Genomic DNA, 13,230 nt, shown 5'->3' on the forward strand with positions numbered 1-13,230 from the left:
TCTGAACCACCCTCTAATCTCATGACAGTCGAGCGTGAATGGAACCACTTCTCAGGCCTGTAAGGTCAGCACCTCGCAGGAATTAGCACAACACATGTTTATGTCTCTCATTATCTTAATGTGTCTGAGGGTTATGCAGAGATGCACTAAGTGGTGGCAATACATTCTGAATAAAACGCTGAGGTGACACTTTGTTGTATTTGTCAACGTGCTGTGGTTTCTGGAATGTTTTGAGGAGATAAGCACCTTCTTGATTACCAAACTGATCCTTGCTGATAGAATGATTATAGATGATATCTGCACCTAGAGAGGAGCAAAAAGATAACGTCACAATCATAACTACGGTTCAATGTCTAAATCTGGTGTTTTAAACTAATGTTCATTAATGTGCTATGTCCCGATCAAATAAACACATTAATAAACCAGAATGAAACTCAGTAGAGAGCATACCTCCACCAAGGCCCAATCAAATCCATAAAGCATAACATTTCTCAGCTCATAGATATCAGTCCCTTAAATGTATCGCATTTCTTTCATCAAGATCTCGAGAAAATGGTCAAAATTGCAAGAAATATAAATGCAAAAGTTAAAGAAAGTGAAAAACAAATCCTGGATCCAAACCGGAATTTAATGGGTTCTTCCCTCACCCATACCGCATCCTTCCACCCAGGTTCATGGTATTCTGTTCTGTAGTTTTTGTGTTATACTGCTCACACACAAACATGGGAAACATACAAACCACATGGAATGAAATACTTAAAAAATACATGAGGAATTATCACAAAAACACTGTAAAAATAAATTAAATGTCAAAATATTACATAATGTCATCAGTATTAGATTATATTTATATATGACAAAATACTATTGGCACTACTGATTACAATGCAGCTTTGTAATCAGTAGCTTTGTAAGAGTACTGAGTACAACTACAAAGACATGCTTTACAGTCATCAACAAATCTTCATAGAAGACTTAGGAATAGCACCCAGGTAGCTCAGAGGTCACTGCACACTGACCATGATATTATAGCGTCTTTGATTTAAGTCCTTCACCGGGGCTCTTTGTCACATGTTGTTTCTCTTCTCTCTTTCCAACTGTCCTCATAGCTCACTGTTAAATTAAGGCAAAAGTTTAATAAAGCAAGAGAAAATCAATCTCCTTACTTTAGAAAGGAAAGATTAACTAGTCACTGTCATATATCTGGAAATATAAAAAGTAAAATCCAACACAAGTTTTTGACAAAGATATGCCAATAGTAGACATGTCTCCCACTACCTGGGGCTTTAATTAAGTAACATACATCCATATGTATACGAGAACTTTATGAGCATCTGTGGAGGCCAAAAAGCTTTTCACAAACACACTATGTTGTTTGTTGTTGCTGTGTTGTGAGTTGCTAACGTCTCTTGGTTATGGGTTGTGCATAGCTTGTAAACACTGGGTGGGGGTGGGGGGGGGATGTTGGCATTGTCTTTTTAATGCCAAAAATTCTATTTTAGCATTTTTTTTTTTTTTCTAGTGGAGAAACAATGTGTATACGACAATTTGTCTCACAGCACCCCCTTGTTAAACCTAAACGAGTCATCCGGTGCTTGTAAATAACTGAGCACAGCACATGGTCCCGACGATGGTGTATGATGAGGAGCACTGCGGGACACTGAATGCACTCCATGGGAGTGTGGCGGCACTTAGTGGTGAATGTGTGCTACTGAAAAGACTTCACAGGCTCCAGCACTGAGGTCACATGACACTGTCCAGTCGTCTGAGCCAGAGGCATTCCCAGAATTTCTGTGACACTTTCAGTCTTTCTAACAAACGTGGCACATTACCGCACATACTGATCATAATCTTGCTGCTGATCAGCCACACAAGGCCATGATTGGGTCTGTTTACAAACACATGTAAAGACTTGGTCCTGCCAACATGGCTGAGTTATGTAATGGAAACTATGAATGCACCGGGGTCTGCTGTCTCACCAGGAATAGAGGGCAAAGTATAAACCGGCCCATCCAGCACAATGTCAGCATGAGTTTCCATCCAGGCATAAGACTGACAACAATTTCTTTAAGACTGAGATAGCGATCGTCCAATCATGTTTGGCTGTGACAGGATAATACGTGTGACTTAATTTGTTTGAGTAAACTTAAGGATGATTCATCTTCAGGGCAAAACCTGTTTATATATATGTTTAAAAGGCCTCATCTTCCCTAATGCATAATGCAGTCCAATATCCAGGCACTTCACTTCAAGTATTCCAAACCACTGTTGTTTGGTCCATCACCACATGTCAGTCAGGTGATGAGACGTCTAACATATGACGCACATCCTGGACGTCCACATGCGCCCACAGTTGTGTCCATTGGGCCCGAGGTCGTTCAGCTGGTCGAACACTCCGCTTTCAATCATCTCCTTCTGCCACTGGATCGAGACTGCACCTGTGCTGAACGCCATGAAAAATGTTTCGTCCTTGGCGTCAAATTCGACGTCCTGGACCTCGGAGGTGTCCACGAACTTGTCTGTGTCCCTGGTGTAGACCACGTTGGACTTTGGCACCCATGGGGGGTCCAACAGCCCCGCCTCCAAGCGGCGGAAATTGATGTTCTGGAAAAACACATGGCTTCGTGGGTCGCTATCACTAGAAAGACAGAATACAGAATATGTGTTTAATGACTGAGATGGAAAGTTGTGATATAAAGGTGAAAAAATTTAACTGGGCAATAATATGAAAATGAAATTCACTCACTGATTGGATGTCTTTAAAGAGTAATGATAAAACATTTTGTTTTACAGCAGTGAATAGAGTAGAATAGAAAAACACAGCTTATAAAAGACGTATGTTGTTACCACCCATGTTCCTGTCACACAAGTTTGTGATTGATCAGGACAGCTTCACAGACAACACAAGGACAACAAATCGACTATTTAGATAGGGGTGCACAGTGTGACAATTGCACAGCCTGTGTTGGTGCACAATGTGACAGATTTGATGGATTCAATTCAGTGACCCTTTAAGCTGGAAGGAATACAGTTCTTCATCAGCAGATCAACCTTTTTGGCTTAAAACCAACCAATATAGCAACCTCAACTCATATTCTTACATTTAAATAATAATCAGAGGACTTAAATGAAATTTGAGGGTAATTCACAACATAAAATAGAGAGGTCAGAGGTGTTAAATAAATAAAATGAGAAAAGGCCAATGGAAGATATTTCTGCTCCTTTAAACCTTTGTGACCCCGTCAGGGTGTCCTGACCTCCAGGTTTCACCTGTCTGGACTTTAACATATGTTTTCACAGGTGCAAGGGAAGTGATACATTTTCTTGATGTAAGAGCCGAAGAAGAACCACAGGTGACAGACTTTATCTCTCAGAGAAGCATTTACTCACCGACACCCGAGACGATGCTCTACCTTCCTCTTGAGGAAGTGGCTGATGATATCTTTGGTTGCGGCATCAAAATGTTTGTGTTCAAACTTGCAGTCATCCTCCATAGCGCGACGAGTCACCTCGGTGTTCTGCACCTTCTCTCTGAAGTCTCTGAAAGGCAAACGGGCAGCCACCATCTCATAGATGCTGCAGCCCAGAGCCCACCAGTCCACAGATGTCCTGTAATACTCCTGCTTCAGAACCTCAGGAGCCATGTAGCCAGTCGTACCAGCCTGACAACACACAGACAAGAGAAAGAGAAAAGCAATGAAGCCTTGATCATACCTCTGGGTTATAACACAATCATATTCACATCTCAGGTTGCAAGGTCAGAGGTATACATCCTTTCACATTTATCATGCTGTTTAAAAAAATTATTAGGAATGGATGGGGAGTTGCAAAAGAGTGAGAGTTATATATTTCTGCTGAAGTGAGTTGAGAAGGGAGGGTGTATTCTTTCAAATAAAAATATATAATACCATCAGTTATATTTAATTGCACTGAAGTTGCGCCATCTCCTGATGGCTACTGCACAGACTCTGGCTCCAAATGCACAAGATGGCAGCATTTGTATGTGTTTAATCTTCAGATTGGCTAGAGGCAGGACATGGAGACATGTCGTCCATCTTTATTTACAGTCTATGATCCGGACCCTCACAAGAGATTTCAAACAAGCAGCATAGAAAAGCAGTAAAAACCATTTATACAGATACTTTCTTCTACTCTTTCTTTTTGAATTACTTAATCGTTATCTCTTTTGAGATCTATAGGAACATAATTAACAAAATTAAGGAAATAAGGAGGAAAATAACCCTTTGTATGAAGAGGTTACAGCGACTAGAAGTATGCAACTGGTTATTGGGGGCCCCAAGTGGACATTGCTTTATTTTGGGTCACAAACCAGAGAATTTGAGAACCACTGTTTACATATGGAGTCGTAGAAATCACTTTGATATAATCTCAGAGGTGGACAGACATGTCTGAGACCTGACAGAATAATTTACTTTAAGAATTTCATCTCAGCATATCAGTTATCAGACTATCCTGACCAGCCTCAACTCAATGAAGATCAAAATTGACTAATGAATAATGGAGACACAGGGCATCTGACCAATTAGTCCTTATAGTGAGTGAAGCCCTATTGTGAATCCCCTGACTCATCTCTATGGTCTTGTGTAACCTATATCTGGTACTAGTAAAGCAAAGTTCAGACTAGCTAACGCTAAGAGGTTCTGGTCAGTTTTCCATGCATTTCTCCGCCAGTGCAGCCTCATGGGGTCGAGGTCAGGCACCTTTTAATGAGATTAATTGGGTCAGACAGGGTTATTCCCTCTTGTCTGTCAGAGCAGGACTGAGGGCTATCATATCTATTCCTGCTAAGCTACTTATAGGGGTGGGCTGAAAAGTATACTGTATATTGGAAATAAACAGTCAGCGAATATTGTTCATGTGAGTAATGCAATATATTAGAGAGACAATTTTCAAACATGACCTGCGTCGGAACTTCTGAGAATTGGGTCCGGACTCTCACTGCTGTTTGGATGTGCAACAGGTAGAGGCAGGATGTCACGTGTTTATTCTCCTGCAGAGATCACGTGTTTTTGTTTACAGCACATCAACACCGGCGACTGCTCTTATCACCAAAAACTCTCTTGACGCCTCAGACTTTCTGCGGACTTTATACCAGGTGGCCAGGCTGAGAAAGTCTGCAGAAACTCCGGAGGCTCTCACTCGAACATTGGCACATGTTCACATGTAACACATACACATACCCACATACATATCTCTGCAATTCAGAGCATGTCTGACAGCAGCTTATAAGTTATAACCAAGCTATTTTCTAAATGTGAACAGTAGGTTTAGTAGGTTAATCTAGGGCCAGGTCGCTACACTGACCTTCTGGCAGATCGTTTTGCCTTTGGGCAACTCCACAGCCAATCCGAGGTCCGACAGCCGACACTGTCCTTTGCCATCAAGCAGCACATTCTCGGGCTTCATGTCCCGGTACACTATGTCCATGGAGTGCAGGTGAAGGATCCCTAGGGTTATCTGGGCCACGTAGTAAACAACGCGCTCCATGCGGATGCCCCGCTCCCCAAGCTCGTAGATGTGAAATCTGAGGTCCCCTCCGTTCATGAGGTCCATGACCAGGCACAGGTGGGTCCGGTTGGCATAAGCGTACGCCAGGTTGACGATGAAGAGGCTATTGACCCTCTCCAGGATCTGCTTCTCCAAGAGAGCAAGCCCATTTCCGCCTTTCTTCTTCAGATGCCTCTTGTCCAGCTTCTTGCAGGCGTACATTTGTCCTGTGAGCTTCACCTGCACTGCACGCACCTGTCACACAGAAACAGATACATGACTTCAGATGTTATGACAGGGATCCTCTTTCAGTGAGTTTAAAAGGCAGACAATGAAGTGAAGTAGTGTAACATGACCAATCATGGCCACAGCAAACACGTCACATTTAGTCAAACTTAATATAGCAGTAGTAGAAGTCAATGCAGTGATGTTAACATATATAAATATAAAGCTATGGTGTGCTAATGTGAGCCTTCATAAGCTACTGCTTCAAATGTACGGAATTGATTGAATTAAATTGATCACAACGCTTGCTCAGGGATGCAACGATTAAATTTTGCCTTTTCTTGTTACCCCTTGCAACCTACGGATGGAGGTACTGGGATCCAAATTTTCACTTTAATTTGTCACCTTGTCTGCAGATTTACATTTTTATCCAGGTGCCCAAACACCTGCTACCTACCTCACCAAAGCCACCTCTCCCCAAAGTCCTAAATTCATAGAAGTTTTTGTCACTGATCTTCTGCTTTTCGTACTCCTTCCACTGCAAGAACTTATAAAAGAAAGGGCTGTTCAGGTATTCACAGAAAGGTTGTCCCTTCAGGAAGTCCCTTGCGGCTTCTTTCAACTGGTCCGTCATCGTCTCATCGAAATTCTTGCATGATAATTCCTTGCATCTCTTTGCATTCTCTCCTGTGAGAAAGGATAGAAAGTGCCTGGACTCAGGTTGACAGTACTTGGCCAGGATGCTCTGTTTGGCCTTCTCTTTGGTTTCATCATCCGCAAAGCTCCAGATGCTCAGCTCCTCCAGGAACTTAGCGGCGACCTCGTACTGTGGGTTGCACGTCTGGAGAAACTGTTGGAACAGTATCCTCCCAATAGGCTGTTGCTCACACAGGGACTCGTACCTACTATCTGCAGCTGCATGGAGAGCAAGGGACTTCGGTCTTGGCAGTGTGAGGCTGAGCATGTGCTTCCTCAGCTCACTGCGGTCGAGGTGCTGAGCCTTCAGGTAGGCCGTGTTGGCCACCAGGTTGTGAAGGCCCACCAGGTCCTCCATGCTGGATGTATCATGAAGCATATTTGCAGAGGCAGCTTGTAACTCCAGCACTACAGTCGACTTATCCACAGGGTCCATGTTCATCTGAGAGCCTGGGGCACCTGCGTCATCCTCTACCTCTTGAAACACGCCTCTCAGAGCATTAAAAGTCCCAATGTTCTCGGGGATTTGTTGGTAGCTTAGTGTCTTTGCGTGCTCATTTGTAGACGGCACTTAGAGAAAGCGACTTGTGCGGTTTGAACTTAAGAGGCTTTGAGCTGGTCTATTTTTAGGAGATGCAAATTGGCTGGGTGCATCAACTGTGGTGCGAGCATGACTTGATAGCATGGCAAATCCTGACCCTAACTTACAATTAAGATTGATTGTTATGAATATAAAAAAGCAGACAAGATAGCATGTACAGTATACAATGTACACCTACACCTCATGACTTTAGCGGGACAAAGAATTCAAACTTAACAAGTTAAGCCCTAATTGGTTTAAGAAGCCTTCAAATTATTTGACCAAGTAGCCTGAAGAGAGAGGCCAGTGCCCTAATACTCTAGTCTGTTAGCTGCTCAGAACAACTTGTGTCAAAGTCCATACTTGTCCTTTGAAACAGGAGCTGACAAAGTATTTCACCCGAGGTCCATTTAGACACTGTTCTGGAGCTTTCATCTGCATGTGAAAATCAGGAGCTGAGGACTGGGACTTTACCCAGGTGTCAGGGCACAGAAATGTTTAAATTATGAAGATCACATGGTATAACCTGACAGCTCCACACCAGGTTTTAAGTGGAAGCTCCAGCTGAGATGTTGTCTTATTTCTAATAATGTTGTTCGTAAGACTAAAGTAAAAACTTGTGCTTTAGGGGGAAAATAAATGTATAAAACATAGACATGCTACGAGTACGAAGGAATCTTTGATGACCAGGCAAGGACACACAGATCCACAGGAGTCAGGGAACAGACTTCACAGATTTAACTAGCAGCCTAACGAAATAAGCTTTTCCTCAATTCCTCTGCAATCTCACAGTGGTTCTGCAGTTCAAGTGGTGCACTAACTGGTGCTAAAGTAGACCAGTTAGGGTGGTATGGTGATTCTTAAATATTAGCTCTACAGATGATGTTACTGAGCTTACTCTGTGCTCTGACCAGCCCTGCAATGCTGTAAGCTAAAACCTTTTTGATTAACGGATGATGTAGATGTCTGCTTCCTGTCCACTGAAAGTTACCAATCTGCAGATAAAATACTTTCTTGATGACAATTTCACATTTCATTTACTTGTTTAAGTTCTTGTTTAACGATTGGATAAATATTGCTTTGCCTGTACCTCTTGGTTATTGTGACTCTAATAGTACTGGTGAACTGAACCAATTCATATTTTGGATACATTATGAGTACATTCACTTTCCAGTTTTAATATTGTGGCTGGTAGGTGTGTAAAAATTGGTTTCCCACAAAACCCTTTCTTCATTGCACAAGAGAATCATATTTGTTGTAGTCCCTTTCAATCAACTGACTGAAATCCTAGTATTGTATACGATTAAAATATAAGTACAAAAAAAAATGTTTGTCGTAGAGAAGTGTTGACATTATACTTCAAATCTGAATTGTTTGTTAAAAAGAATCAGTTAAAATGAGTCTTTGTGAGAATTAAATGTCAGATCTCTGTACTTTCAATGTTATTGACTTTTGGGGTTGCAGACAGATTTCTGTCTGAGGCCAAAAATAAATTTCCATTAACTTAACCAGTCATATCTTGGCAGGTGAATGTGTTGCCCATTCCTGAATATAATCTAAAACATGTGTTGAAGAAAAGTACCTTCTTCCATAATTTCCCCGTCGGAAAATACTAAATGAAAACTACATCTGTTTACAGCTATTCACAATTCTTTATTTCTAAAAGGACAGGTCATATAAGATGATAAGATAAGTGCTGATCACCATCACCGACGATAATATAACGGGACCAAACACTGCGACAACTTTCATCCATATCTTCATGACTCTTGTTCCTCCAGTCACATTAGTCACATTAATAACAAGTCTGTGCTGCTATATCCATCGCCCTTCTTCAACACCAGGACGACAGGAACATGCAAGTAGGAGGGACAGATGACGATGTCTGTGGCTCTACACGGGATGCTGCAGTGATCCATGTCAAGTCTGTCACCACGCTCGGGTGTGTGGCGGTGAGAGTCAGACCACCTGGTTGTGACGCTTATTTGCCGATTCTCTGAACCACCCAGTCCTGCTGGCAGAGGGGACAGCGATTGTTCTGCTTCACCCACAGGGACATGCAGCAGTTATGGAAGGAGTGGTTGCACTCTCCCCACACAACTGAAAGACAGAGGAGTGGAAACATAGAGAGTTAGGCAATTTAAGAGTACAAGGGTTACACAGACCATAGTAGTACAACCATATTGACTTTAACGGTACATAAACAGATTCACTTTTGTTTTAACCTTTTCAAAAAAGCACATCATTTGGCATCTACAATGTGTTTTAGTCCATATTAGTATTGTATTAAACTACTTCTAACCTATACTCAGTGAAGTCATTAGTGTTCTGACTGAATTTCTGTTAAATAGTTATTAAACAGTTACAGTGAGAATATTACGATATGAACAATTGTAAAAGTGAATATTGAAAGTTAACTATTGAACACATTTAACTGATTTATAAGAAGGTTATGTTTCTACCCCTGTCTGTTGGTTGGTTTACTTGTTGGTTTGTGTTTTTTTTACAGCAGGATTACACAAAAACTACTTTACAGATTTTCTCAGAACCTTGCAGGATGAGACACGAGCCAAGAACTTACTATTAATAATGTGTTCTGGAGAGTTTACAAGCAATATTACTTAAAGTTGCCCCATTGGGCAAAACATGCATGCATTGGAGGTTAAATGGGTTATTACAGAATCTTTTCTAGATCCTTTTATCAAATATCATGGTGATTGTAAACTGCAAGTAAGAATACATAAACTAATATATGAACAGGCTAGAGAAAGAAGTATGTAGAGAAACATTGGAGAAAAAAGTATTTATATCGCAGTGAAATAGGAATACCACTTTCTGTTTGGCTACAAGCAAAAGCCTGCTTCCAAAAAATATACTTTAAGTTAAAATAGAAGTACCACAACATACTTTCAGGTGGAATAACATGGTATCGTATACAATACATCAAAGTCCTCTTTTAACATATGATAAAAACAAATCATGACTTCTTTGTTGACCATCACTTCTATTAATAATCTAACTCTGCAAGGATTCTGCTAACAAGGTAAATGTGGATGGAATGGTACGATTATCCACCTGAACTGTTGTGGAACTTAAGCGTTAAGAAGCTGTTACTCAATGTACTCGAGTACAACTACAAGCACCTATGGTTTCGTCAATTACAGTAGCTGAGTACATCTACTTAGTTCCTCTTATAACTGGTGTTGTGAGATAAGGATCAAAACATAATGACAGTTGTAATCAAAGCATCTTCACGGTGCTGTCATCCTCGTGTTTCAAATACAGCAGCTGGAGAAGCAGCCATTAGCTTGGTGAATCACTGACAGCGCCGTCAGAGCAGCTAACGTTAGCCGGGCGATGCTACAGTGCTAACACGGTCTTACCGACACAGTCCTCCTGTTTGTTCTCCGCCTGACACCGGAGACAAGCGTCTGCGAATGAGATACAAAAACAACACAGGCGTCAGGGAGCTGCAGTTTCACCCATTCGTATGTTTGCACTAGCTTTGCACTAGCTTAGCATTAGCCCGTATCCAAGCTGAGCCACGCTAGGCTAGCCGCGGACCCGCTGACACTCACCCATCACCTGGACCCGACAGATGGCACAGGTGTCGCATTCCACATCCCAGCTCCACATGGCCACCGCGTTCCACTTCTTCAGGGAGAACATCTTGTCCCCGCCCGACTTGGAGCCTGAGGAGGTGTTGTGTGAGGAGAGAACCAGACCCGGCTCCTCACCGTCATCCATCTCTGCTGCTCACTTCAGTGCGCAAGGCAACGTTAGCCCGTTCAGCTAAGCTAAGCTAAGCTACTTAAGATGGAAGCAGCTGCTCGGCGATGCTAGTGCTAATAATGTGGGGCTAATGCTAGCTGGTCTTGTCTCCATAGCAACAGGAGAGGGCGCTGTTTGATTGGTTCATACATTTTTTACCATTGAGCACTTTATTAGGAACACCACACTAACACTTTCCCTTTTCCCCTCACTGTCTACGATACATGATTTATGCATATTATATTGATCCCTGGGGCGAAATTGGGTTCTTGTTATAATTGTGCCAGCCTTGGCTAAAAGTATATACACACCAACACAATTACAATGCAGTACAAAACAAAGACAAGTGTATAACATAAAAAAGGTTGTAAAAATATTCATGTAAAAATACAATATATATATAAGAAGCTGCACAAGATGTGTAATAATACAGTATTTATGATCATACAGTATGTACAACAGAAGTAGAGTGCATTACAGAAGACCAGGCGAGAAAGTACAAAAGCAGTTTTTGGCATCTTCCAGGGTGAGGTACGGTCTTACTCATGCAATGTTTCTTAAATGCTAAAAGGCAAATCATTGTGACATTGTTTTATGTGAATTCAAATCTAGTTCTGAGTAAAGTGTAACACGCAGGTTCTTCACTTTTGATTGTTTTGGTATGCCAGACTTCCAAGTTGGCAAATTATCTTCTGTCACTGATCATCATTACGATTAACAAGAATTTGATCTTCGTTTAATTTGAGAAAATTGTTGCTCATCCAATTGCTCCAGATAGAATTTCTAACTCTATTTTGAACATCAGAGTCCTCTGGTGCTACAGATAAACATAATTGAGTATCATCAGCATAACTATCATAATTCCCACCATGGTACTAATAATTAGTCATAATAATTTTTCCCAGTGGTTACATGAATAAGTAAAATAGTAAAGGACCATAAATGGAACCCTGTGGAGTGCCTACAAATTTGAAACATTTTACCTTTTATCAAAAGACAAGTTAAAACTATTTGTGGCTGTTATTTTTGGTGGCTGTTCTACAGAGCCAACACATAAACATTACCAACTAGAATCATCACCCTCTGGTTGTATGCCTCCACCAACCAGTACAGGTCCAGTCAACAGGAATTTTTTACTGGTCAAAATTTAAAAGTAATTCCCTCAAGGCAGTCTTGAGATATCAAGAGGCCAAAACCATGTTTTGAGAGGTCATCAGGACCTTGCCCTTTGAACTTAGATCACCCAAATCTAATCAGCTAATAGCTGAGTCTAAGCAAACTTGTAATATATAATTCCCTTGATGTATCACATTTCCGAGGCAAAACATGTGATTTTATGAGGTCACAGTGATATTGACCACTGACCACAAAAATTTGAATCAGGTCATCCTTGAGTCTGAATTTTTGTCAAACTTTGAAGAATTCCCTCCAGCTGATCTTATGATATCACATTCATCAAAAACAGAAACATACTTTGTGACGTAAGAGGTCTCCTCAGCCGAGCCTCTACTGCATGACGACCTGCATCTGTCCTGAAGCTGACCCTAAGCTCAAGCAGTAATTTCCCAATAGCTGTCAATATAATATGTCACCACGCCTGTTCGATTGGTACCATCTACCAGTTTGTACGACCTTGATAAGTGTAGGTTAGGGCTGCGATTAGGGTTAGGGTTAGTGTTGCAATTAGGGTTAGGTTTAGGGTTAGGGTTAGGGTTATGGATAAGGTCGTAGAAACTTGTGAGTAGGCTCTATCCCAACTAATGTGGGCACTCCCGATCAACTGGTCTTGTCCCCGGGCTTCAACGACCTTCGGAAGGGAACAATCCCAATCTGTGAAAAACTCTAAGGTGATATTTCTATATATTTTTTAACTGCTTCATAGTTCAGGTCCAAGTTTAACATGTAACCATGTGTAATCATTTATTAATAAATCAACCTTTATGGAAAATATCACATTTCCCTCATTAGCACCAACACTCTTTCACATTCCCTTTTTTAGTTCCTCCATTGGAGGAGGTGATGTTCTCTTTGTTAGAAAGTTAGTTTGACAGTAGGTTTATGCAAAAACTACCATTTACCTTGTCGGGAAGATGATACATGGGCCTGTTGAGTCTCAGTGGAGATGAGCTCTACCAAGTCTATATAGTTAGGGTTAGGGTTTTGAAGGATTGTGTTTGTATATACATATAAACATATACATATATATATATCATGAACATAGTTTGTCCAGAAAAGAAGAATTGAAATCTTATAAGACAGACTAAAATAGTAAAAAAAAACAGTCTTAGTAATATTCTTTTTGCGTTTTGTGTTTAAAATTGACTCATGCATGTGAATCAATCTGTGATCTTGTCTCCTTCACCTAAAAAACCATTGATTTTATTGGTCAGAATTTCTAAGGGACCTGTAAGGGAAATGTAATATGTGAAATACTTTGATTGATCATGATT

General features: G+C 41.0%; 2 protein-coding genes across 2 annotated transcripts; both read right to left on the reverse strand.

The window, feature by feature from the left end:
• Positions 1-712: 712 nt before the first annotated feature.
• grk7b (G protein-coupled receptor kinase 7b) lies at positions 713-6,808 on the reverse strand. The gene is made up of 4 exons (XM_062385251.1): positions 6,191-6,808; positions 5,326-5,763; positions 3,391-3,662; positions 713-2,638 (listed from the first exon to the last, which is right to left on the reverse strand). The coding sequence occupies exons 1-4, from the start codon at positions 6,806-6,808 to the stop codon at positions 2,311-2,313; spliced, it is 1,656 nt and encodes a 551-aa protein (XP_062241235.1). The 3' UTR covers positions 713-2,310.
• A 1,833-nt stretch (positions 6,809-8,641) lies between these two features.
• rnf7 (ring finger protein 7) lies at positions 8,642-10,841 on the reverse strand. The gene is made up of 3 exons (XM_062386665.1): positions 10,588-10,841; positions 10,393-10,440; positions 8,642-9,109 (listed from the first exon to the last, which is right to left on the reverse strand). The coding sequence occupies exons 1-3, from the start codon at positions 10,754-10,756 to the stop codon at positions 8,991-8,993; spliced, it is 336 nt and encodes a 111-aa protein (XP_062242649.1). The 5' UTR covers positions 10,757-10,841; the 3' UTR covers positions 8,642-8,990.
• Positions 10,842-13,230: the final 2,389 nt, after the last annotated feature.

Source organism: Platichthys flesus, chromosome 4 (genome assembly GCF_949316205.1).
Source record: "Platichthys flesus chromosome 4, fPlaFle2.1, whole genome shotgun sequence".
NCBI lineage: Eukaryota > Metazoa > Chordata > Actinopteri > Pleuronectiformes > Pleuronectidae > Platichthys > Platichthys flesus.

Coding starts and splice junctions, on each gene's coding strand:
- grk7b (XM_062385251.1), bottom strand. CDS start 6,808: ATGCTTCATGATACATCCAGCATGGAGGACCTGGTGGGCCTTCACAAC. Junction 3,663..5,325: donor GCAAAACGATCTGCCAGAAG/GTCAGTGTAGCG, acceptor GTGTGTTGTCAG/GCTGGTACGACTGGCTACAT. Junction 2,639..3,390: donor GAGCATCGTCTCGGGTGTCG/GTGAGTAAATGC, acceptor CTGTCTTTCTAG/TGATAGCGACCCACGAAGCC.
- rnf7 (XM_062386665.1), bottom strand. CDS start 10,756: ATGGATGACGGTGAGGAGCCGGGTCTGGTTCTCTCCTCACACAACACC. Junction 10,441..10,587: donor CTGTCGGGTCCAGGTGATGG/GTGAGTGTCAGC, acceptor TCTCATTCGCAG/ACGCTTGTCTCCGGTGTCAG. Junction 9,110..10,392: donor CAAACAGGAGGACTGTGTCG/GTAAGACCGTGT, acceptor TCTGTCTTTCAG/TTGTGTGGGGAGAGTGCAAC.